Source organism: Syngnathus typhle, linkage group LG1, assembly GCF_033458585.1.
Source record: "Syngnathus typhle isolate RoL2023-S1 ecotype Sweden linkage group LG1, RoL_Styp_1.0, whole genome shotgun sequence".
Classification (NCBI taxonomy): Eukaryota; Metazoa; Chordata; class Actinopteri; order Syngnathiformes; family Syngnathidae; genus Syngnathus; species Syngnathus typhle.
The window spans coordinates 14950008-14975796 of NC_083738.1; the positions used below are offsets into that span (position 1 = coordinate 14950008).

Sequence of the window (25789 nt, forward strand, 5' to 3'; positions counted from 1 at the left end):
TGTGGAGGGTTGTAATATTTTCTGGCAAAATTATATCTGCCAGTTGCAGCCCTTTGAGACGATTCTGTGATAAAGGGCTTTATGAATAAATTTGACTTGACTTGAGGTACGGAATTCGATACTTGGCTCAGAACCTCCACTGTGGCGTTTGCATGTTCTCCCCATTCTTGCATGAGTTTACTCTGCCTTCCTTTCACATTCTAAAAACATGCAACAAGGCTGTAAATGGTCCACATGTACATGTGAATGTGAGTGTGAATGGTTATGCCAGCTGTAATTAGGTGGAGTCCAGTCCAAGGTGTTTTACGCCTCTTACCAAAAGTCATCTGCGATAGTCTCCATACCACCCTTGACACTAATGATGGGAAGGATTATGGAAAATGAATGAATGCATGGATGACTTTACGTAAATTAATGTCCTCATAGAAACATAACTCTGTCATAATCTAAGCCTTCCTGAAAATGATTGCCATCAGTCAGGCCTCAAGAGTCACAGACAAAGGCAATATTTAGAGCAAAAAGCCACTGGGTCAGGGCCATAGACAGCCATCTTAACCATGTCACTGTGCCCCCCTCCTTAAGAAAATTGAACGTCCCCAGCCGCCGCCTACGGTAGTTTAACTTGCTGACGTTAAGAATTTATGAGCTTCAAGATTCCCACGGCGCACTACCTCACCTCTTCTGCGAAGGCGATATCTCGAAAAGTGTTACAGAGAAGCAAACAAATTGCTTTTGATACCTGCTTGTTTGTTGAGGTGGCGCAAGAAATGAGACAAATGCTGTATATATATATAAACGTATATACCTGTGTGGTTTTGGCAACAAGAGGATTTTCAACAGTGTGTTTGCAGCAGAACTGGGCCATTCTTCAAATATTCTTCATGATAAATGATATTGTAAATAGGGCTGCAACTAATTCTTTTTTATTATCATTTTGCCAATTGATCAATGAATAAGATAAGAAATATGTTTCAATTTTTATCTTTCTTTATCCACAAAAATGAAATTATTTCAAATTGACAATGCAGAGTTGTCTAATAATGTGGCTTTTCATATGGTTGTAAATCTACCACACTGAGGCTGAAGTTAATGATAGTGCATCTGTTTTTCTTTTTTTTTTTTTTATGATGCAAGGTTTCAAAGCCATTTTGTATTTCTGTCATCACCATTGATGAACAATGATTGGCTGTGGCTTAGTCCTCGATCACCTCTTGGACAGCACATTAATTGTGCGCCAACTGTCCAAAGCCATTTCAATATAAAGAGCAAATTGATTGTTCCATTGTTATTTTCCTGCCTTCCAAAGCTGTCTTTTTCTCTCTCTTTCCTCTGCAGAGGGTGAAGTAGCAATGCATGCGGCTGCGGACACTAGGTGTCACCCTTGTGACTTTGAAGACGGTCTGCCGCTGTATAGCGTGCGTGCGTGCGTGTGTGGCCTGAAGTGGAACTCGACATTAACCTCCTCAAAGTCAGACTGAAAAATGAAAAATTCGTATTTAATGCATGTGATTCTTGCGTTGAATGTGGCTTCTTGTCTTTTTTCTTTTTTAACAATTTACACACCTAGTGCTGGTTTGTAGTGGTTGGTACACCAGCCTAATGAATAGAACCCTAATGTTTGATTCTTTTTTTTTGTGTGTGTGTGTGTGGGGGGGGGGGGGGGCTCTTTGTTGAGTTGCTGTGCGGATATAGAAAGTACATAATGAGAAAGTGAACCATTCTTTTAACTGGTAACATGCAGAAATTCAAGAATTCAAATGCAGTTTCACTCATGCAACAAATGAAGCCACATACAAGAGAATACAGAAACTTAGGAAGATTTTGTAGGTCTTTTTTTAGATGTAAGGTAGATGATCCGTTAAAGAATAATTCACAACATGTCATTGGTTGCAGCATATAGTGATGCATCACAAGAACAAGAATATTAATTATTGTAAATTAACGATTTCCTGTCGAAAACGGAGCATTTTAATGGCATTTTTTGTTTTGTTTTATTTTTTTTGTTATGTTTTAAGGCCCTTGCAATGTATGGCTGTCAAGGGACTGTGCAGATATTGTCATAGGTGTCCAGTGAGTGTTTACTTGACAAACAAGTCTTGAGATGGACTGTGTTAGCTAAGGAAATGCTGCTGCAAACATTTTGTAATTGCAAAGAGGAGAGAGGAGCAAGTATATCTGCTGGCCATTGTGTATCTTTTTTTTTTTTTTTTTTGCCCCACCCACAAGCGACTCCTGCCCCGGCTGTGTAACCCCTGATTGGCTGAGGAGGGGACGAGAAAGTGGTGTGTGTGTGTGTGCTTGTGTGTAAGGGGACAGGGGGGTACTGCAGCTCCGCATGCACTGAACGCTCGATCGGCTCGAGTGCTACCGCGCGTCTGCCAGTGTGCGTCAGTGGAGCGAGAGGAGCGCATGTTTGAGTCTGAGTTCCTTTATTTTGGATGGTAGAAGCTGCTGGGTCTTCCAGTGTGGACTCGCTTCCGATAATAGGCGCTACGTTTGTGTGCGCGTTTTTTCTCTTTTTGATCTATAACGGATTTCTTTAATGACGTGGATATTTGGTGCTTTCACCCCTTCAAGTGCTCTGCGGGGGAAAGTGGCATCCGCAAGACTTGAGGAGGGGATGTAAGATGTGCTGGAATTAAAAAAATATCTTGGACTTTGCTGATGATGAGACATTCCTGGAACGGGCGAACAAAATCGGACTTGAACTGTTGATTTATTTTCTTATATTTGAGCAAGGATTTCGAATTGAAGTAAAATATATACAGGAATCAAGGAGGACTTTTGAGTATCATCTCATGGGGGATTTTTAACATATATACATTTTTATTTTATGGGACTTGCCTCTCACTGGATTCCTCCCCCTTTATTTTGGATCAGTTGCACTTTGCTCCTGTGAGACAATTGCTCGGAAAGGACATGCACAGCAGCACTTGGATGAAGACGTGCACGGTCAAATCACTGCAGCCCTCCCGGACACCGTGCGCGGTGCACAGCCCGGCCGTCACCCTTCGCAGCTCAACACCGCAGGAAGGACGACTCCGATAGATGTCAAATGTGTATGCACATGAAACATTTGTCTCGACACTTTTTAAAACACGTGACATGATTTTGGAGGTGGGTGCGTAATCGAAATCTTTTATTAAGGTGAACTCAACAAGTTCGGGGGGAGGAAATGGAATTTATACATGTAATTGTGCTGTTGCTCTTATTTTGGGTCGGCGCCGAAGCTGTCATTAACCTCAAATATGGAATAAACGAGGAGATGAAGCCCGGCTCCGTGATTGGCAACGTGACAAAGGACGCGCTCAAACAAGGATTCCAAATTGCACTGCAGCCGCCCTACTTGCGGGTCATCTCCAATTCGGAGCCGCGCTGGGTGGAACTCAGCCCGGCCGGGATTCTTACCACGCAAATGAAGATCGACCGTGATGTAGTGTGCCGCCAGAACCCCAAGTGCATTATTTCTCTGGAAGTGATGTCCAACTCTATGGAGATTTGCGTCATCAAAGTTGAAATTGAGGATTTGAATGACAATGCGCCCAGGTTCCCCACGAGCCACATTGACATCGAGATCTCAGAAAACGCGTCCCCTGGGACCAGGTTTCCCCTGGAGGGGGCAAGCGATCCAGACTCGGGCGTCTTTGGAGTGCAGTCCTACTCCATAACCCCCAACGAGCTTTTCGGATTGGAAATTAAAACGCGAGGCGACGGCTCCAAAATTGCAGAGCTTGTCGTGCAAAAATCATTAGACAGAGAGACCCAGTCCCACTATACTTATGAGATCAGCGCGGAGGACGGAGGGGAACCGCCAAAAATAGGCGCGGTTCAGTTAAACATCAAAGTCATTGATTCCAATGACAACAACCCAGTTTTTGACGAGCCTGTGTACACTGTTAATGTCATGGAGAACTCCCCAATCAACACTCTTGTCATAGATTTGAATGCAACAGATCCCGATGAGGGCACCAACGGACAGGTCGTGTACTCGTTCAACAGTTACGTCACAGAGAAAACAAGGAATGCGTTCAGAATTGATCCCCAGACCGGGATCATCACCGTCAATGGCGTTCTGGATTATGAGACCGCCCAGATATACGAGATCGACGTGCAGGCCAAAGATTTGGGTCCCAACTCTATACCTGCACACTGTAAAGTCACTGTGAATGTGATGGACACCAACGACAACCCGCCGGTCATTAGCCTGCTGTCGCTCAACACAGAGATGGTGGAGGTGAGTGAGAACGCTCAGCGTGGGTACGTCATCGCCCTGGTGCGTGTCTCCGACAAGGATGCAGGGGCCAACGGCAAGGTGCAGTGCCGGCTCCAGGGCAACGTCCCCTTTCGGCTGCAGGAGTACGAGAGCTTCTCCACCATCCTGGTGGACGGTCGGCTGGACCGCGAACAGAAGGACACGTACAACCTGACCATCCAAGCCGAGGACAGCGGCGCCCCTCCTCTGCGTGCCACCAAGTCGCTGGTGGTCAAAGTGGCGGATGAAAACGACAACCCGCCGCACTTTCTCAAGCCGCATTACCAGGAGATGGTGATGGAGAACAACCTGCCGGGGTCATGTCTGCTGGCCGTTTCGGCAGAGGACCCTGACCTGGGCATGAATGGAACAGTGTCGTACTCCATAGTCCCCGGTGAGATTAAGCACATGGACGTTAACACATATGTGAGTATAAATCCGGCTGGGCGTATTTACTCCATGAGGTCCTTTGACCACGAGTACACAAGGACTTTTGACTTTAAAGTCCTCGCCCGCGACAACGGCAACCCGTCTTTGTCGAGCAACGCCACCGTGCGAATTGTGGTGCTGGACGTCAACGACAACACGCCCGTCATGACCAGCCCACCTCTGGTGAATGGCACCGCCGAGGTGTCAATCCCAAGGAACGCAGGCGCCGGCTACATGGTGACCCAGGTCAAGGCGGACGACTACGATGAAGGCGAGAACGGCCGCCTCACCTACACAATCTCCGAGGGCGACCGGGCCTTCTTTGAGATCGACCAAGTCAATGGAGAGGTGCACTCCACCCGCATGTTCAGCGAGAACACCAAGTCCACCTACGAGATCACAGTTGTGGCCCGGGATCACGGCAAGCCCTCACTGTCTGCCTCGGCCTACATCGTGGTGTACCTATCGCGGGACTTGAACGCCCAGGAATCCATCGGACCCGTCAATCTGTCCCTCATCTTCATCATTGCCCTCGGCTCCATCGCTGCTATCCTTTTTGTCACCATGATCTTTGTGGCGGTCAAGTGCAAGAGGGACAACAAGGAAATACGGACCTACAACTGCAGGTACTGACCCACTTTAGCTTATGTGTGTGTGTGTGTGTGTGTGTGTGTGTGTGTATTCCGATCCCTTGTGCAGCTTTCTGGGCCTGCACATTTTTCTTTGCTTTTGTTTGAGGCTGCTTTTGAAATAGAATTAGTCCATCTGAGGATCATTGTTGCTTGTGATTGACTGATTTAATATTTTCTTTGTGACCAATTGTCTCTTAAGTATAAGTGTCATGTTCAATTTGTGGGCATGTTGCCGGACAATTAACGCCCTGCTGGCTCGGTGACAGTCGCAGACATTTCTTATTTAACCTTGGCTGATTTGTGGTTATTAACTTCAATCATCTATGATAATGGCGTTGGTCAGGTTTAGGCCACCTTTAATTTTGGCTTACGTCTTTGACAGGCTAAACAAATCACAAATCATTCCAAACGTGATGTGGATGAGCTCAAATAAATAGCACTCGAAAGACAATATTAATGCATTTTCCGGGAAGTGGCACATCAATATTTCTGCACATCAAACGCTCTGTTTTTTGTTCATCAATCTGCAATCAGCCCCGGTGCCACATTAACATTATACATTTACATATAGATTGGATTTAAGACTTCACCTGCAGCCATAATCATATTTTGGTTCAAATATTATTGTAAGTCAAGTTTGGATGTTTTTTGATAGTGGGCCCATCATCATTCTAAAATAGTACATACTCATTTTATTTGTTGCTGTGCACTGTCTGGTTTAATATACCGGACACATTAGGTTCATTCATACATTATATTAGGAGTTTTTAAACAAGTGGGTTTCTTTACAAAATGCTCAAATCAAATGCTGCCCGATAGATGTTCATTATTATCTATGCTCTCTTATTGGGGATCACCAGATAGTACCTAATTTTATGCCTGCTGAGTGCATAGTATAATGTCACCCTCTTCCTAACAGCTTTGAGAGAGTTAACATTCGACAAAGTGTTTTAAATTGAGGCCTGATTTACTATAGATGGATGCAACTCTGCCAGAAGCTTAATGGAAAGCGTTTTGCAGGTTGAAATGTTCTCCTGCTCATTTAAAAGTCTTGCTCAAAGTATAGATTATACCGTACTACCCACTATAGATTTCAAAATGAACAGCAACCCCCACCCCCACTGGGAGCTATAATCAACAGTGATGGGATGTGTGCCCTTCTGAGTACCCCTTGACTAGGGGGGAGCAGTTATCTCCAATCGATTGCTTGTTTTTCAGTCAGCCTGCTTGACTCAGACCCCCCACCCCCCTTCTAGATTTGCATTGGGAAGTAATGTAGAGCGGAAGGTAGCATGCTAAATGATAAATGAAAACGAGGTGGGAAACGCGCTGCCTTTTGTTTGCGGCTGATCATTTTCTTTCTTCTAAATCTAGGGAAGTGGGGGGGGGGGATTGAATGAGGGCGATAGTTCTTTTCAAGATGCAATCTGAGAGAAAAATGAAAGCGAGGGAAAAACAATGTTGCTTCTTAGCCTTCGTGATTGTAGAAGTGTTGGGAGGATCAGAGCTGCGTTTTAGTGAAGAAACGGAGGCCAGTGGGGGCGACAATAACACAGATATTCCACACACGACTGGAGGAGACTAACTGGGTCTCCGCACACTGATAATAGAAATGGCTTAAACGTATCGCAAAGAAAAGAAAATCACAAATTATCTCCAATAATTGACATGTGGAATGAGCATCTGTTCTACTGTGGAATTCTTCATTTCCCAATCCCGGTGAAACCTTTGATGAAAGAGTGCTCCTCATTTTCTCATACAGTATATCAGTCAAAATTGCCTCTTAGAGTGTGTGGAAAACAGAGAGCGGCAAAATTAATTTTATCTGCAGCCCCCACCCCTCAATTGCGCCATACTCCATATTGCTAGTATGTTTGCTTGATAGTCAAAAAAGTGTGGTTTATGTACTTTGCATATGATTGCGTATACCGGTGTCGTTTGTATCTGTGGTGTTTGGCATGTTTGCATACCGTCTGCCTGTTTGTGACATGTCCAATGTTGCGCATGCAAATCCAAACATACAGAAAAAAGGTCAGTTCCTTTTGTGTGTCAGGCTGGGGAGTCCCTTCAGTGGGTCTTGCCACCCATGGACACAGGTATTTAGCTTTTGTTTGACCCCAACATCATCCTAGCTGGCATGATGGTGCAAGCACGTATTTGACTGTGTGCAAATGAAAAGCAAGACAGAGCACTGCTTTATTGAGTCTGTTCAGTTTCTTTTACTTGCGCAGGGTGGCCGAGTACTCCTACGGCAATCAGAAGAAGTCGAGCAAGAAGAAGAAGCTGAACAAGAACGACATCCGCCTGGTCCCACGCGATGTCGAGGAAACAGACAAGATGAACGTGGTGAGTTGCTCGTCACTCACCTCCTCGCTCAACTACTTCGACTACCACCAGCAGAGCCTGCCGCTGGGCTGTAGGCGCTCCGAGAGCACCTTCCTCAACGTGGAGAACCAGAACTCGCGCAATGCCGCACCCAACCACGGCTATCAGCACCCGTTCACCGGGCAAGGCCACCAGCAGCCAGATCTCATCATCAACGGCATGCCACTGCCAGAGGTGAGAAACCGCGCACAGAGCTCTGGACTATGTTGGGCGATGAGGTAGGAGAGCATCGCTGAGCGATGTTGGGTGAACAAACCGGAAAACGAAAAGCTTTCGTCATTCAAAGTGTCTGAACGATCCATCTGCTATCCGTGGATAATCTGACTGGGACGGCAAGAGGCTGTTTGACACATTTCAACACATCTCAAGTTGGGGTGATATTTAGCGCTCCATCACAGCAAAGATGGTGCTGTCAGTGAAAAGCCTGCCCGTCATTGATGGAAGGTTAAGCTATTTGAAATGTCAAGTGTGACCGTTTGTCAGTACATCTGAGTGAAATGTTCAAGGCATTTCAAGAGATATTGAAGTTGACCTGAGAAAGAAAGCATTTTACCAGCGCAACCAGAAGGCTGGATGACAGAAATGTTTTGCCCATCTTCTTATATTTTCTACTTTTTGTGCTTTAGTTGGCGCAAAAAGCGAACCTATCTCGAGCGATGATTCATCGATCCAGCTAATCAGCTCTATCACATGTAATTTCAGGTGCTGGCGGAAAGAATAATCATTGGCTAAATTGCCTGCCTACTGTCCATTTGGCAGAGCGGGCGTGCGATGCGAGTGCACGGTTGCTTTGTGCAGCCAGCCATTGAATTATCCTGACATACCATGCACGGCTCCAGCAGAGCAGAGAAAGTCTGACGAGAAAAACTATTTGAGCTGACACTGTATGCAGACCAGCTGATTTTTATTTCATACATTTTCCAATGTATCCACTGCTTCATTGGATTTCTTGTGCAACACACCTCTCAGTCGTCATGACCCACTTCTGGTCAATCCTGCGAGAGCAGGCAACGCTTCTCTGAGTGATTGCAAATGCACGTCTTTGCTTTGTCCGCGGAGGAGGTTGTGAAACGCTCACTCCTACAGGCAGCATCAGGAAAGGTTCTGCATCCGTACGCCCTACCAGACACTCGTAATTGATGACTCCAATCTGTCTTTGACATTCATGGAGAGGAAGGTAGGGTGCTGAGGGTCTTAGAGCAAGAAACACAAGATAGATATTGATGTATTGAGCAGATGATCCAGAGATATTCAGGCACCGATGGATTCAGAGAGCTCAATGAGACCTACTTACAGGCAAGCAGATTTACTGGGCCTGTCTGAGTTGGTTCTGTTAAATTGCACGAATATGAAATGATGCTTGGTGATGGTTAGCAGATCTATAGTACATTTCTACGAGATCAGGGTGCTTTCACAGCGGTGACGCATTGTAGTTGTGTCATACATGTTGCAAGTGATCCAAAGACATTTTGGATGTTTCTAATAAGAAACAAATGATTTTCAACACTTTGGATGTTTTTGTATTTTTTCTGTTAACCAATCAACAGCACACACGAGTACGAAACTGGTCAGTTTCCCATTTAAGGGTGGCTAAAAATCTGATACAGATGAGTAACGCCATCTTTAGGCAACATACAACTCTGAAAATAGATACCTACAAACCAAAATTGTTTGTTCATGTTCTTCTTGGTTTATATCAACGGGTGACTCGACGTGAGGATTTTTGTAAGTGCATGCAGGTGTGGGAACATTTTCATCAATTTATTTATCTCCATTCCAAGACAACACGTGATGTATCATAAAACAGTGATTCTTAACTAGGTCCTGAGCATGGCATATTACCAGAAGTCTTGCAGGAAAGAACCCAATTTAACTTAATTTGTCCCCAAAAAGTATTCACCCCAAGTAATGCATCTACTTTGGTTTTCTGTCCATGCCGATGACTAATATTGACAGGCATAATAATGCGCCATGAGAGTTTTCAAACATAAACTATGCGCCTTGGCTTGATAAAGATTGGGAAATTCTGTTATTAACGGCTTTCATCTGAAAGTAAGTCTAATCTTCATCCATAAATCATACGTCTGGTTAGACATTCACACAAGCACCTAAAGCATCCTTCCTCTGTGTCTTAATTATTCTATAAAAGCACATTTGCTACCAGATTAGCCCAGCTTTGATTTGCCCGGGCTAATGAAAAAGTAAAGAGTTAGACAAATTAGGTTCGATTGATTCCGATAATCTTGAATGCAAAGCTCTGAGCCGCCTTGATGGAGCCCTGCATGCGAGTGCAAACAGAGACGAGAGAACGAAGTGAAGACTGGTGAATGTGTGCCAGTGCCAGGTGTCCTGGCCAATGTTGTCTTGGAGCCACTTCATTGGCTTGATGGAGCCCCGGCCTGCTTAGCACGCAGCCTCCATCGCCGGCCACTTCTCCTAAAGTTGACAAGCATCTCTTTGAGCCAGACGACCCCCGTGTCTGGAGATGCCAGCGAGACCGCGCTTTAACCTCCAACCGCATTTACCTCAACGGCACAGTTGCTGTTGTTATCGCTGTTTCCCGCCGTGACATCTGCCGTCGACAGAAGTCCCACAGCACGAACAAATGTCGCGTTTAAATAAGAAATGCTGTAGGTATAATTACAGCGCAATTTGTAACATTAGTAAACGGCATTGAAATGTATCAGAATTGATAGGGGGACATCTGAAATTGGAAACGAATCGGCCCTCTACCTTTGGACATTCCTCCATAATGAGGATAGCTGCTTTCTGCAATGTTGATTCAATCACCTTGTTTTAAAGGAGCTTTATTGTTTTTGACAGCTTTTCTTTCACTAACATCAAATTTTGTTAACATTGAGCAATATTTTTGTAACTTTCCTAACTAACTTCTAGTATATTTAGTCAACATTTGCAATTTTTTTTCTACATTTAACGTAACTGACATTTATATTATTTTGGCAACTTTTTTTCAAATAAACCCATGTTACATTTTAATGACTTGTGAAGTGTCGTTTGATAATATTTAAGAAACTTTTGGTGGATTAACCTGAATAGGTATTTGGTCAATCAGCAAACATAATCATGAAACAGGTAAATATTAAAATATATATGTGTGTGTGTGTGTATCTATATCTATCTATCTATCTATCTATCTATCTATCTATCTATCTATCTATCTATCTATCTATCTATCTATCTATCTATCTATCTATCTATCTATCTATCTATCTATCTATCTATCTATCTATCTATCTATCTATCTATCTATCTATCTATCTATCTATCTATCTATCTATCTATCTATCTATCTATCTATCTATCTATCTATCTATCTATCTATCTATCTATCTATCTATCTATCTATCTATCTATCTATCTATCTATCTATCTATCTATCTATCTATCTATCTATCTATCTATCTATCTATCTATCTATCTATCTATCTATCTATCTATCTATCTATCTATCTATCTATCTATCTATCTATCTATCTATCTATCTATCTATCTATCTATCTATCTATCTATCTATAGTATATAATTGTACAGCACATGGGGAATTAAACAGTGATTTCAATAAACCTATTTTAATTAATTTTAGACCGTTAATTAATTATAATTAATTTATATGATAGTAAGTTGCACATTTTTTAAATTCTTACTCATCAGCACACTTGTTTTCCAATCTCATCCTTTTCATGAATTTCTATGTGGCTCGGATGACCAATTTGTTTTTGCTAGGCAGCTACAAGCATCCGTTGTAATCTATGTTTGTGATCAATGCACTTATACCCAAGCTTTTCCTGCTTCAGACAGACAAAAGCTTGCTGCATCACACAAATATACTACATCCTGTAATTAAACACCAAACCAGGCCAAGATAGTGGAAGGTGACTGTGACAGGTCTCTTCGAAGGACTCAGACCTGCAGTTGTGTAAATTGTATTCCCGCTTGAGAGAACGCAAAGCAGATCTCTTAACACCCATTGTGTCGAAGCATGTCAGCTGTGAGATGTTTGTACGAATTGCCCATGTTGGATCTGAATGCTCACGGCAACATAGAGATGTCTTCTTTGGCTTAATTATAGTTTATCACTTGCTCTGAGAGAAAATTATACAGGAAAAGATTGGCCTTTGGCTACAATGTGTTTTTGAATGTTAGAAGGATTCTTACACCTGTGATACCAGATAATGAGCTCATAGTGGGAAGATAAGTTATTCTAATTCTATTGATTCATATCAGCCAGGTGTTTTTTTCTTCTTCTATATTTTAGAGCAGTAATTAATAAGAGAGGGTGACAAATAAAGCAGAAAGTAGGACTTCTTCAGCTGACTGATAATCAATACAGGTTTCAGTCGCTATGCACCATTTTATAGTTGCAAGCCTTGCGATTTAATTCCAGATACACATTGCATTGAATTATATAGAACACACTTTAATACTTAATATACTGCATTTGTTAATTTCAGTTTCACATAAGCACCATTTGAACCATGTGATTTCTCTCAACTGCTTGACAGAAAAGTCAATATTGGTTAAAAAAAAGTGGTCCTTTGATGTCTGACTTTTGGTAACAATTTAGTTAACTATGTAAGCTATATTTTTGGTATCATTTGGGGTAATGTTGGAAGCAATCAAATGACAATATCTAGGTAACATTTGGCAAAAATACTGTAAATTATGGTAACAATTTGGCTTTTTGTGAACTAACCTTTGGTAACATTTAACTATGAGAAATTACATTTGCTGCACTTTTTGTACCTATTGTTCTCTAAATTGGCTCACACTCGCTGGTAATTTTGGTAAAAATCATTTGGTACCATTTTTTAGTTATGAAGTTTAAGTGAAATTTTAGTCATTTTTGGCATTTGCATTTTGAAACATTTTGGGGGGCTAATCGGTTAATGAATGAAAATACAACATTCATCCATTTTCGATACCATTTATCATCATTTGGGTTGCAGTTGAGCTGGAGCCTGTTCCATCTGATTTTTGACAAGAAGCAGGGTACGCCCTTGGTTGATCTCCATTCAGTGGCAGGACACAATTAGACAAACACCCATTTACATTCAAATTCACACCTATGAACAATTTAGTCTCACTTCGCCAAATACAGAATTAATGTTGAAGTCAAATCTATAACAGGGATAAAATACTCATAAATGTGATGGCTATTGTTAAAATATGAACATAATGAGTGTAATACCGATTGACTGTGATAAATCTCAAGGTCTGCCTGCCTCATCCTGTATATTGTGGCATTCATTATGTTACCAAAGCTGATGCCTACATAACAATATCAGATTCTCAGCATCACACCAGGATGCACGGCTGCAGCCAAACATGTCACACTGAGCGAGAGGCAGCCGTGTTGCCGTCATTCACATCGTAGCAGGTGGCCTTCTACACTCGTGATGAATACGCACACACACACACACACACACACACACACACACACACACACACAAACACAGATACACACACAAATGCCACACACAAAACATCTCTTATGGATTGTCTCATTTATTTGACACACGAGCTGTGACATTATCATTTAGATCGTAGAGGCTGACTCAGGAATGAGAAGCATTGTCAATAATCAGACATCATAGTGATCCTGCATTTAGAGTGCCCTTTTATTGCTCTTGTAGTTGTAATTTTGCGTTTAATATACTGTTAGCCATAAATGTTGCTGTTATCGCTGTCTTGTGCAGTAGTTTGGCGCTATGCTATTGAGAATATCTCAGCAGTGTTTCAAATTGCTTCAGGCATATTACTGTAAATTGAAATAAGGCCTATTTGCGTGGAGTTTTAAAAAGATAACGGCTCCTTTAGCTCGGGAAGGTAATTAGCTAAATATATTTTTCTCAGCCGATTAACATGACTGGATGCACTTGATTCATTGACCAAGCAAAAGGCTACTTCTCCGACTTGCATATACACTATTATCAAAAGTTTGTGATTTATTTTCTCCTGACTTCAAGAGAGTTTGGGCAAAAAGCTAGCCGTAAGTTCATCCATTCATCTGCCCATCCATTTATCCATCATTTTCTACTGATTCAGTTCATGACTGTTTGGCCTTAGCAAAGGTCTGCACCCTGCTGAGTGCTATTTCTTTTCTGTCTATAAAACCTGGCCTTCAGATGAGGACACATTCACTTTTTTATTTCCTTTCCATTTCCAACTACCACAATAGCAGAAAATGTCACATTTCTAATGTTAAATTACTATGTCCTACTTTGGAGATAAATATTACTTCAGTGTACCCAACAACACAGATGGTAGCATTAAGTGAATATAGTGGTTTAAGTGGATTCTAAACTGTGTGTGACAATATATTTTATTCAGCAGATACAAAGTGGTTACCATAATCATCCACTTTTCATCCAGCTTTGTTCAAAACCACTGAAAATGAGGAAATGTGGACACGCTTTGTATTATTGTGCATCATAAAATAGGGTTTAATTCAGAGTCAGTCACAGAGCAGGATAAATCTCTCTAAAGACTTTTAGTGGACGTGAACGCAGTAAGGCGACAAGAACTTTGGACCGAGGCTGATGGGTCCACATGTAATTTTGAGAAGGCTAAATGGAGTGAAGGAAATGGACATCGTGATGATGTTTATCACTGGGGAACAGGACATCATTACGCACCTTGTTAGACCCCGCAAGCATTGCTGCATGGACGTAACTACCCATTTAAATGAGTATCCAGTGGCCTTTTTTCACCCGCCCTACTCTCGCTTTTAATTTCTCGAATTAAACTCTCAAACATAAATATGCCATATTGTGTTTCCTTTCATGGAAATCATTGAACTGTCTCAAGTGCCAACAGAAAACATAAATATGCAAATGTTTACCATCAAGCGCATAATTGTCTGCATTGTTTCCTGCAAAGGTTTATTAAGCCTTCAAGAAAATGTATGACTCTAAAAAGAGATTACGGAAAAAGAAATAGCTCGTCTTCCAGTAATGGGTCATGGGATAGCCCAAGAGAATGGTCTGCATTTATAAAAGGGAGAAAAGGTCAGTTTACATTTTAAAAACACAAAACCAATGGTTTGCTTAAACTCAAGGCGATACGTACATATTTGTAATCTGTAGAGTGACTTTTTTCACAATTTTTTTTCTCACTTGTTTTTAATTATGCACACCAATTAATCCTTAATATTGCCAAATAAAACGTGGGTATCTATGGTTTGGTTACAGATGTTTGCACTTTTTTTTTCAATAAACTCGCTAAATAGAGGTAAAAACTGAAATGGAAGGCAATAAAGGCATTTGATTTGTCCCACACCAATTACTAGAATGTAAATACAGTAATGCAAAAAAAATATATATATATTTCATCATTGTTGAGCGATGGAAAGCTCTATACACTATACAAGTATAATGCCAAGGCATTAACATTTGTCATTGTGTATGTCAACATTTTAGGAAATTGCTCGTTTGTGTTTTGGGCACTTTATTCCTGGAGAATGAGGAATGGGGTTACAATGGCAAATAGCACCTGGCAAGTTAATGTTTTGTTGTTGCAAGATTTCTTTGTTTGTGAAATGCTCTTATCGCTCTGCCACCACCCCCCCCCCCCCCCATAACTCAGAGGCACAGCCATTTTTTTAATACTAGATATGAGGAAAGTTCCTTGAGCAGGCAGCTCTGACACTGGGGAAGAGTGACCTTTTCGCTGAGGCCTAAAACAAGGAGGTAGCGGGAGGACGTTAGTTAGCATTTCTCCCCATCAGATTAAATGCCAACTTCTGCATGCATTATTGTAGAATAGTAAGTAGGAAGACTTGTCAAGCAATTTGCCGCCACAGGTGGAAGAAACCCAACTGCATAGCAGTTGCTGAATGCCGTTGCGCTTTGCTTCGCCACTGCCACTACATTTGGATGTTTGCTATGAACCTATTGTGGCTGGAATTAGCTTGATTTTTTCTTGTGTCAGAGTTGCATGCTTTTTTAAAAGTGAGAAGAAAGTATTAAAAACCTAGCACTGAAGTTGTAAATAGACGGCAAATACTGCATTGTTGTTTTGTTTGGCCCGGTGGTGCAGAGGCCATTCATTTCATTTGAGAACCTTCAAATGGTGCTTTTATTTCAAGACATAAACCTGCATTTGCATCAGGGACTATGATGTGGAGGTTTCAACTGTTGCAGTGGTAGAAATCAGCTGCCTCAGAGGCACAGGGCGACGTAGCCGTCAGAGCAGCGGGGTGGCGTAATTGTGCATTGTGCATCCACACAACAGAGGTAGAGCATGTAATGAGGTGCAGCACTTGCAGCCAGCCAGTCTAATGGGCTATGTCCGAGTGTGGAGGCCTCACGTTCCCCCTGCCCTGTGTTCCTGCCATTTTTTCTCCCGTGCTCATCCCTCTCTGACGCCGTCACCCCTGTAGTGCCCTTCCTTTATCGCTTCTCCCTCAGCCGTTGTCGCCCCCCACGCTGTGTGTTGAGCTATTCTCATTCATGATGTGTGCAAATCTCAGAGCAGTCTGTGTGATTGAGCTTGACATAAAGTGGAGGAGCAGCGAGATGACATTAAGAATTAAGCAGCACAATGAAGGCTCTGGGAGAGAATTTTGCTGATGTTTGGTGTCGGGGATTTGTTGTTTGAAAGTCTCACCTTTCCATTAAGGAGTGCTTTGCATTTTTGCATTCACATGCAGATATGCAGGTTTTTTGCCCAAGCCAGTGTTCCTGGGATTATAGGTTTCCAGAAAAGGGCCTAGGCGTATTATTTACACCCAATGGCGGCTTGAAGAGGGATGAGAATCCATTTCTTTGCTTGAGTAATACCAGGTCAAGTTGCTAAGAGAGGAATGTGTGCCAGGAATAGAAGACATTGTGTCTTGTCGGGCTCAAGACATGCAAAGGATGAAAACACCATTAATGATAATAGTTATGACTGCCTTGCTTTGAAATTGATAATGACGCCGCTCGCTTGTGGCATTAGGAAATAATATTCAGGCCGCGGCGCACAATGGACTCCGCTTTTTGACTTTCCCCTGACGTCTGACATAGCACAGCCCAGACAGCCAACTTAATGAACGAAAAGCACTTGGCCTCACTAAGGTGGCTTTAAGTGTCGTCTTTTTTTTTTTTCCCATGCTAACTTCTTTAGTTCTACCTGAGAGCTGCTCCTTGCTCCAGTTAGAAAGGTAGAGCAGCAGTGCTCCTGAAAGAAAAAGCCTCCATTTATAATCTCTGGCTTTGAATAATGCAGGTTGATGATTCCTTTGGCAACCAGACCACGATGGTTGCCACAGAGATCTTATTGAGTGTGAGCATTGTGTTGTTTTAAATATTTTTTCTGCATTGAAAATGGTGGAAGGTATCCATCAAAATGGTCACTTTTTGGTATGCTTTCACTTTGATACCAGCTGCAATACAAATTCATTTAACATGGTAATTCATTTAACTGCATTTATGAAGCCCAACTCAAGCCTAATTAGGTGAACATGTGAACATGAAAGACGTTAAGCGTCCCAAAATTTCTCAATGTAATCATTCCGAGTTAACGCACTGAAATGATGTTGTGAAATGTTTGACATGCCAGTTATCGCCCAGTGTCAAAATCACACATTAAAATCAAATATTTAATTTTGAATAGAGCTTTATCAATCAATTATGGTCCACGAGCATTTATGCTGGCTTACTTTCGTACCACGTACATCCATTCATTTTCTGCACTGCTTATCCCAGTCAGGTTCATGGCTATTACAAATTTACAAATCTTTCTTTGCCTAATAAAGAAACTGTATCAGGGCAAAATAAATTGACCTGAACTGCTTCGCTTCAAGCAAACATTAGCTTTCCAAAATGTCCGACTGTCTTAAAAATGTGTTTCTGTTCATGAGAGTTGAAATATGTTTAGTGCATGTATATATTGTCCAAACCTAAAAAAACAAACTCAACCTTGTATGATAGCAAACCAAAATTAAGTGTGTGGCTTCATGAAAACATCTTATCTTCAAGCTAGCACTATCTTCACAAATTTGACAAGTAAATCGAATAAGAAGTTAATAGAAATAAAAAATTAATAGAAAGAAAATACCTAAAACCTTTAACAGATAACATATACCGTGTTTTTCCATGCATAATGCGCCCCCGTGCATAATACGCACCCTAAAAATGGCATGTCGATGCTGGAAAAAAGCCTGTACCCATGTATAATACGCACCCAAATTTTGACTCTTACTTAAGTCCATAAACGTAAAATTATTTCAGAAAAAAGATCATCTTTGTGAACAACCGGATGTTATTCTGCCGGTCAGTATCACTGCGCATGCGGTAGCAAACTCGATAGCAAAGAAATGTTTCGGATTTGTGTAGGGTACATTGTGACAGCAAACGAGCAGGTGATCGAGCAAGCATCTGATGCGAGAGCATTGTGTTCGTATGGAGCGTGTTTGACGTGAACAGCAGAGAAGAAAGGAACAAGGCAAAGTGTTGTGAAATAAAATATTACCTGTAATACGCATATAGGTAGAGAACTGAACTCTCGCTCTTTATATAGCTGACGTGTCTTGCGCATCCGTTCTGCGCATCTGTAATGGCGGCCTCCGTATGATATCCGGTTTGTGATGGAGATTAAAAAACAAACAATATTTGACAATAACACACCATCAAGGATTGCACCATCGCATCAAACGATGTGTCGTCAATTGTGAATTTTTCTGACTAAGTGTGTTGGGCAGGATGGCTGAATGCAATGCGTGATTGACAACAAACAAGAAGAAAGGTGTGATTTCAAGTTTTATTTCTAGGGAGATTTTCAAAAATTGTTGTACCCACGCATAATACGCACCCCAGATTTTAGGACAATAAATTAGTGAAGTTTTGCGCATTATGCATGGAAAAACACGGTATTTATAATGTTCTACCTTGCTCAGCTGTTCAAAGCCAACTTTCCAACTTTTGGATAATAATGTTTGTGTTCAAACTAGAAATCCTAGTTTTGTCTAGTTGATATGTAGTCACCTACTTTGAGAGCACAGAAGATGAAGATGGGGGAGGAATGACATGGTTATGGGGTTGTGACTTTTGATCTGTGCGCTACTTGCTGATTATTATTTGAGCCTCTAAGCCGCAGATTTGGCTTTGTTTTTGCCATGGCAATTCGTGTCAATGGGGACAGGAGAGTTCGGCTTGAGGAGTTTGTGTGATGCTAAGCTGGTTGGCAAAGAGAATCGGGTATTCAGCATGCAAGACGTTTTGGGCTTCTCTACTGTTGATCAGATAAAGGAGCAGAATTAAAATATGGCGACTGAACAGGATCATTTCACCGATTCTAGACCTCCATCAGTTACCTTGTTCATATCACTGGTCGGAAGCCACTCACCCAGTTTGCATGAACATGAATTTTTTTTTAAACATGCTTTTTTTGGTTTAATTTGGGGGACTAGATCTAATCCAGACTAAATCTCTCAAGGATGAAGCCCCCTCCCTTCTCCCACCGCAGTCGGATTACGGGAGTGTCTTTAAAAGGATAAGGGCCCGCTTATCGCCGCTTCCCTCAACACTTGTTTGGGATTTAAAGAAACGGGGGAAGGTGCTTCGTCGTCACCTGACGTGATGTGACCGAGATGAGTCAGAGATTAGCCATCTGACAAATGAGATCAATGATAATCACAATTGGCCGTTTTCAAACCACCTCACCCACTCTCCACAACACAACAGGAACAAATGCATATGCTCCCACTCTCACCCACCCAAGTAAAATCATTGTGTGTTTAAAAGACTGAAAGAGGCTATAATGAGATGTCTTGTTGATTGTGGTGAATGCCTCTCACTCGTTTATTAAAGCCACAGTTGAGTCTCCTGCAAAAACAGCAGAAATGTTCAGAGCGTGTGACGAGATGAGCTGCAAGAAAAGAAATGAACCAATTTGCTCATTTAACTTTGCGCTCAATAAATATATCTTTCCCTTTAGAAAAATTACCATATTTTTGAATATCCTTCATCTTGTTTATGAAATTAAAATTAAATCAAATTGTTTTCTTGTCATGGGAAGCACATTTCAATAGTGGTTAGCTTGTTAGAGTCAAGAAATGTGGGTTTTCATAGATTCTCCCCCAGAGTCTTCTTTCTTTGGTTAATTCGAGACACTAGTTTGGTATGAACGTGAGCGTGAATTGCTGTTTTGACTATATGTGCAACCCTGTGACTGGCTGGTAAACAGTCCTCACTCAGTCAGCTCGGACAGGCTTCGGGAACCAGCACTATAGAAATTGGATGGAAGATTTTCCACTAAAGCTGCTAATAAGATCTACTTGGCTGTTTGTTGTATGCTACTTAAATGTAGCGTTCATTGCACATCGCACCAAAGCAGCTAAAGCAAATATGGAGCTCCAAAGTCCAAAAACAAATTACAAAGTTCATCTCAGTTGAACTCGAGTGCACTGCACCCAGCAGTGGACACAGCATGAGCTCACATAGGCTTTATTATCAGACTGTCGACACATTGATTGACACACATATAGACGACTGACTAGATCTGCGTTACGTGTTTTTTGCTATACTGCCCCTGTCAGGAGATGACAGGCATGGGCAGGAAATACTAATGGAAATCTCGTTTATGCTCAAAACTAATGCTCTGAGTAATTGTACAGGCGCTATTTTCAGGTACAATTTAACAGTTTTAACTTTAAAGCAAGTATCATACGAAATTGGACTGAAGGAACTCAATGTCCTATTTTATGGCTATCCTGCCCCCGTGACGGTGTGTGTTTTCACCGAGCACTCCGGTTTCCTCCTACATCCCACAAACATGCTTTTTAAGATGATTAAGCACTCCAAATTGCCCCTATGTGTGAGTGCGAGTGCAATTTGGTACACGTTTTCTCACAAAAAACTAAAGAACAAATCCATTTAGCAATGAACACAACAAAGGCACACTTGAATTGCTTTGTAGTGCCACAAAAACCATAACTTTCTGTTCCCCTTGTAAGCTTTGCTGTTTGAAATCAAGAGTTCTTGTGGCATTATTTTAAATTCAACCTAAAATTCATACAATATTCATGAGTAATTTGACCCAGCTTACTCAGGTTCTTTCATTTTGCATGACTGTTTTGGCTTGAGCTTTACTGTATAATTAAGGTCCCCATGCTCCTAATTTTGATCAAGATGACTCGAAGGTTCATGGACTTACCAGCAGTAAATACAGAATCCATCCATTCATTTTATATAGCTCTTGCTCTTAGTACGTGTGTGGATGGGCCTATTATAGCTGACTAGCAAATCGAAAGCACAGATAGACAGCCAGTCAAATTCACATTCACACCTAAGTCTTCGGGGAAACCTACATGCATGTTATTGAAATGGAAGAAAGCTGGCGGCAAATTCAAAAAGTAAATAAGAAGAGAAAATAATGAGCGTGCGTTCAGGTGGTGGGCAGAAAATGAGATACTTGTATAAGTGTGACGCTGTTGCTTATTTTGTTGGTGGTGCAATGATGACAAGGTGACTGAATTCCTTGCGGATCCCGCCTGTAAAGCCCTGAGCTCTTATCTCGGAAGGCAGCCTGGGAGTTAAGATGGTGCCAAAACCACACGGGGGAGATGAGGCTTGCGTCGAAATACTAGAAGCACCTCGGCGAAGGGACTTGTTTACATCAGCCCCAACGTTTCTGTCTCAACTCGTTAAGCCGTGTTCACGGTTGGAGCAACAAACCTCCATGCGCCTTCACAATTAATAACGGAACTTATAGAGCTATCTGAAACATATTAGGCGACAGCTAATTAACAGACGCAGCAATGAGGTGAATGGGGTGGCGATCTCACCTCCACAGGTAAAAAGACACGCCCATGTAGTTTTTGCGTCAAGTGGTGTCCAGCAACGCACTGTGCAATTAAATCAATTTGAAAAGGAGCCCTAAACGGTGGCAAAAAAGAAGAACGTCATCCTCTCCCCTCACTCTCTTCCATTATCCATGCAGCCCGCATCCTCTCTAAATAGTTTTGCATGACCTTTGCTACAGTAGCTCTAATTATGAACAGCACATAGGCCCTGTAAGGCACACGACTAATTAGAGAGGATTTATCTGAGGGGACATTGGCACCGTTCTTCATAGTCATGACTCGGCTGCCATCAAGCGCAGGTGATTTAAAGTCGTCGCTAAGGTTAATCTGGGCAACACAGTAATAGTAATTAGAATCATAATCATGACAAACATAGTTTTCAGATCAGTCGCAGGGATCATTGTTAACAAGGCGCCTTTATCGTCTCTGGGTTATTTTTCTTCTTTCCACTCCTTTGACTGTTTGACTGCGCTTGTTGAGAGCTACTATATCTCCGTTTAAAAAAAAAGGCATTGCCCTTTAATATAGGACCTCTTGTCATTGCATCTCATAAAGAGTTGTTACTGGAGAAAGCAATATTTTTCAAAGCTTCGACATGAATGGAGAGGGGCAGCTGGAGCTATCTTTTGGCTGGCGGGCAACTTGTGTAATGAGCCTAAGAGGGTTCCAATTATTCCACTTGTGATCAAAAAGGAGATGGAGATTACTTCTCTTGCCTCCTTTTCCCCTCGCTCTCTGTCTCTCGCTGACATTTTGCACAGTAACATCTTTTGATAGGAGCTGGGTAAGGGAAAGGGAAAAAGATGATTACTAGAGAGTGTCTGATAGTCTTGAACAGCCAGTTCTAGCCTCTGCATTAAGACAAAATAAGATTTTCTGACTCACATTTTCTTTTGTGCTTTCCTGCAGGGATGGGCCATTAAAGGCAAAACTTCTCACGTGCATTCAATGTTCATTCTTTAATGTCAATTCCAAATGGGCTGATTAATGGGGTACTGTAATTGCTTTGTTTAAAAGGGTAAATAGTGAAACAAAAAGGTCCTAGAGGTGGCCCTCAGGGCCTGGACCTATGTTTTTTCCCCACAAGATAACAACAATGGTCAGTATAGTTGAAACTCAGAGCAAATCAATGTACTCCACATTCAGTTACTTTTTGCAAAATGTAAGCATAAAAACACTCCTATCGTAGGCATATCATTGTGTAAACTTTGCAAGCCAGGGGAAACCTCACACAGTACTATTTTAGAAAATGTATTTAGCAAGTAAACAAAAACTACGTAAACCAATCACCCTTTTTGAAGAATATAACCATAAAAAATATGCATGTAAACACATAAATGTAAAATGTAAACACATTGGTGCAACTCAGCTAACCAGTTGGACCTTGCCCAATTTTAAACAAATGCGCTTTGGCAGAATATAGTTACGCAGTGAATATGAACTCTGAAAAAAAAAAAAAAGTTGAGTAGAGGCTCAAAGCTAAACCTCGTGGTAATGAAATGCACATGTGCACAATTGTAATCAACCTACCTGTGGAACCTCAATACATTCACTTTCTGTATTAAATACCAAAGAAATATTTTAGTCCAAAACCAATATTATGATCACAATAATACATGCGATCAAAAACAATTGGAATGATTTTAAATTGTTCAGTCCTGCTTTGACTGCAAACATTACAAAGAATGGTGGGCCTGGTCCGCGAGAGACTTGATAGCCGAGCCCGGCGCTATTTTTCTATGAAGCCATCAGGAGGAAGGCGTGTTGTGTTTGTTGTATACTTGCGCGCTGCAGCTGTTTCTCCTCCACCTAATAGTGACAGCCATGCCTCCCCCTCACCACAGTACAAAAGGGAGTCGAAGTATTTGATTGTGTACGGATTGTTTCCTCCCCCATTTGATTTATTAAATTTACAGATTACAAATAAAAGTACATTAGACGCCCGGGGGTGACTAAAGGGGTTTCTCTCCCATCGACCATCAAACTATCGGGGCCTGGGAGAAATGAAATGATGAAAAACAAAAGATAATATTGTGTGCTATGGCGCTGGGACAAAGCGAACTCTTCCAATCATCCCAGATAAACATCCAGCCTAGAGATATGTTCTTGCAAGATAACGGCTTAGCACACACGCTGACAAACAAACACAAGCGCGCACGTAGCGGCGCTTTGGATGAGCACCGAATATTACTACATGTTGTTTAGGGTGGCAGAACAAAAGGATTAAACTGGACTTCATTTTAAGAAATCGAAGCTGCGGAAAGGTGGATGCTGGTGCGTAAGATGCATTTCAATGGGATAGATTATACTTCATAATGGAGACATAATTACAGGGAAACAAGATAAGTGTAAGCGTATGTGTGTGCGGTAATACAGCAACACCTCAGCGTCATCCTGTCGATGCACCGCAGGGGTAAGGACGTGCAGTTTCACCGTCTGTTGCTGTTTTCCGCGACCCCCGTAGATTCCCCCACAGTGAAAAACTTTGCCCCCCAAAGTCGGGCAAAATACAAATTCAATTAAATGAAGTCAGTTCAGCTAATCCCCCCCAACCCCCAACACACACACACACACACAGACACACACACAATCACTTCCCCCAATGAGTGGGTCAAGCCCACTGCATCTGGCCCCTCTTTCTCTTCCAGCGGCCCCCTGCTTGCATGCTGCTAGGTTTCTGTTCCCTGATGGAGATGACTGTTCCAGTTTTCTTTCCCACTGTGAGTGTGTGTATGTGTGTGTTTGGGTCAACACTTGTCTAACTGCCGATTCCTGTTGTGTTATTCCCCTCCTGACTCACCAGGAATGCACATTGTTTATCCCTTCCCCTTTACTTGTTCTGAGTTTTTTTCTTTTAATCAATAGTGTATCAAAAACAGATGCAGCACGAGATGGGATTCCCATTGGAGAGCCCCCGATCCTGTTAAGAAGCCGGATTTATAGGTGCAGCGATGATGAGCAAGCAGATAATACTCTGCTGTCACTCTGACAGCTGCTTAGTAAAATCATCGCTGTAGATGACCAAACAGATGTGCATCTCATTGATTTACCAGCAAACAGGATTAAAATCATAGTGTGCTGCCTGCTTATCTGGATCACCGATAGGCGTGGCCTTGTTTTGGCATTATTTAAAAAAGTGGTCCTTAATCTGGGGGCTTGGACACTGTGGGTCCTTGAGCTCGAACTGGGGGTAAAATAGTTTGAGATTAATTATGATATGATTAGATAATATATTGTGAATCTGACATGACTTCACGTGAACACCATTTCAAGCTCTCTCACTCTCTGATCATGAAAATGTCTTTGCAAAAAAGACAGCTTGGATGTAGAGGTACAAAGCCTTGGATCAAATATGTCGATAAATGACTGCTTTTGCAACATGTAAACGGAAACTGTCTTTGGCAATATTCAGAGACATTGACTGCAATTACAACCCAGCCAGCTCTTTTCCTGTTTTACGTAAAACGGATTAAAAATGTTTCCATTCATGTAGTCTGCTTCTTATCCAGAATAAATGGGTTGACGTTTAAAAAAACAGTTGTGAGAATGATCAGAGGAATTGCTAAAAGAGTGATAAATAACAGTAAAATTCTTCAATGTAAAAGGCCCATGGACCCAAAAGTTTTGAGAATCATTGATTCAAAGCATTGGTTGAAAAACTGCTGCGATACAAAGGTTGTTTGCAAATCAAATTTATGTGTTACATGGGGTGAAGCTTCTGGAGCACACGGATACTGCATGACATGCATCTTCACCATGTGTCCTTCACTACGTCACCCCTTCACTCGAGTGCCATAATGTAAACATCATTTCTTTGCAAGAATGGCCCGGGGTGGTGGGATTAATGAACTTTGATGAAGTTCCACTCCACCCCAAGCACTGCCTCCCTATTTGCCGGAGTAGCTCGTGAAGCCAGAGTATGTCTACAGGCGGTGACTAATTCCCTTTACCCAGTGTCAGATTAAGGCATGTCAATAAACAGACCAACTCAATCCGTCTCTGGGCGACTGCATCCGTTGGTCGAGTCTTTGCCGTCTGTAATGAGCTGCTGCAAATCTCCTTTGGACTGAAATGTCTGGAAAGATGCCTTGTCACAGTGGGTGAGGAGGGGGCGATGTCAGGAGTGGCATTGCAGGGAAAGATGGGACTGCTGCCCACCTTTAATACTCCATCTACAAGCTTCGAACGTTTTCTTTTTGCTCCTGAGTGGCATAATTGGGGAATGTGTCATGGCATTCGGCATGTAATTAAGATTCTTCCTAACGTGGATAAAATGAGATATGAATC

General features: G+C 41.9%; 1 protein-coding gene across 2 annotated transcripts in view; it reads left to right on the plus strand.

The window, feature by feature from the left end:
* The first annotated feature begins 2290 nt into the window (after positions 1 to 2290).
* pcdh19 (protocadherin 19) overlaps positions 2291 to 25789 on the plus strand; it is a 58894-nt gene continuing 35395 nt past the window's right edge. Inside the window, exons 1-2 of one of the 2 annotated variants that reach the window (XM_061281467.1) lie at positions 2291 to 5307; positions 7527 to 7872. In XM_061281467.1, the coding sequence (XP_061137451.1) occupies positions 3176 to 5307; positions 7527 to 7872 (2478 nt within the window). In that variant the 5' untranslated portion in view covers positions 2291 to 3175. The remainder of the gene's footprint in view (positions 5308 to 7526; positions 7873 to 25789) is intronic. The other variant, XM_061281475.1, reaches the window with a different exon arrangement.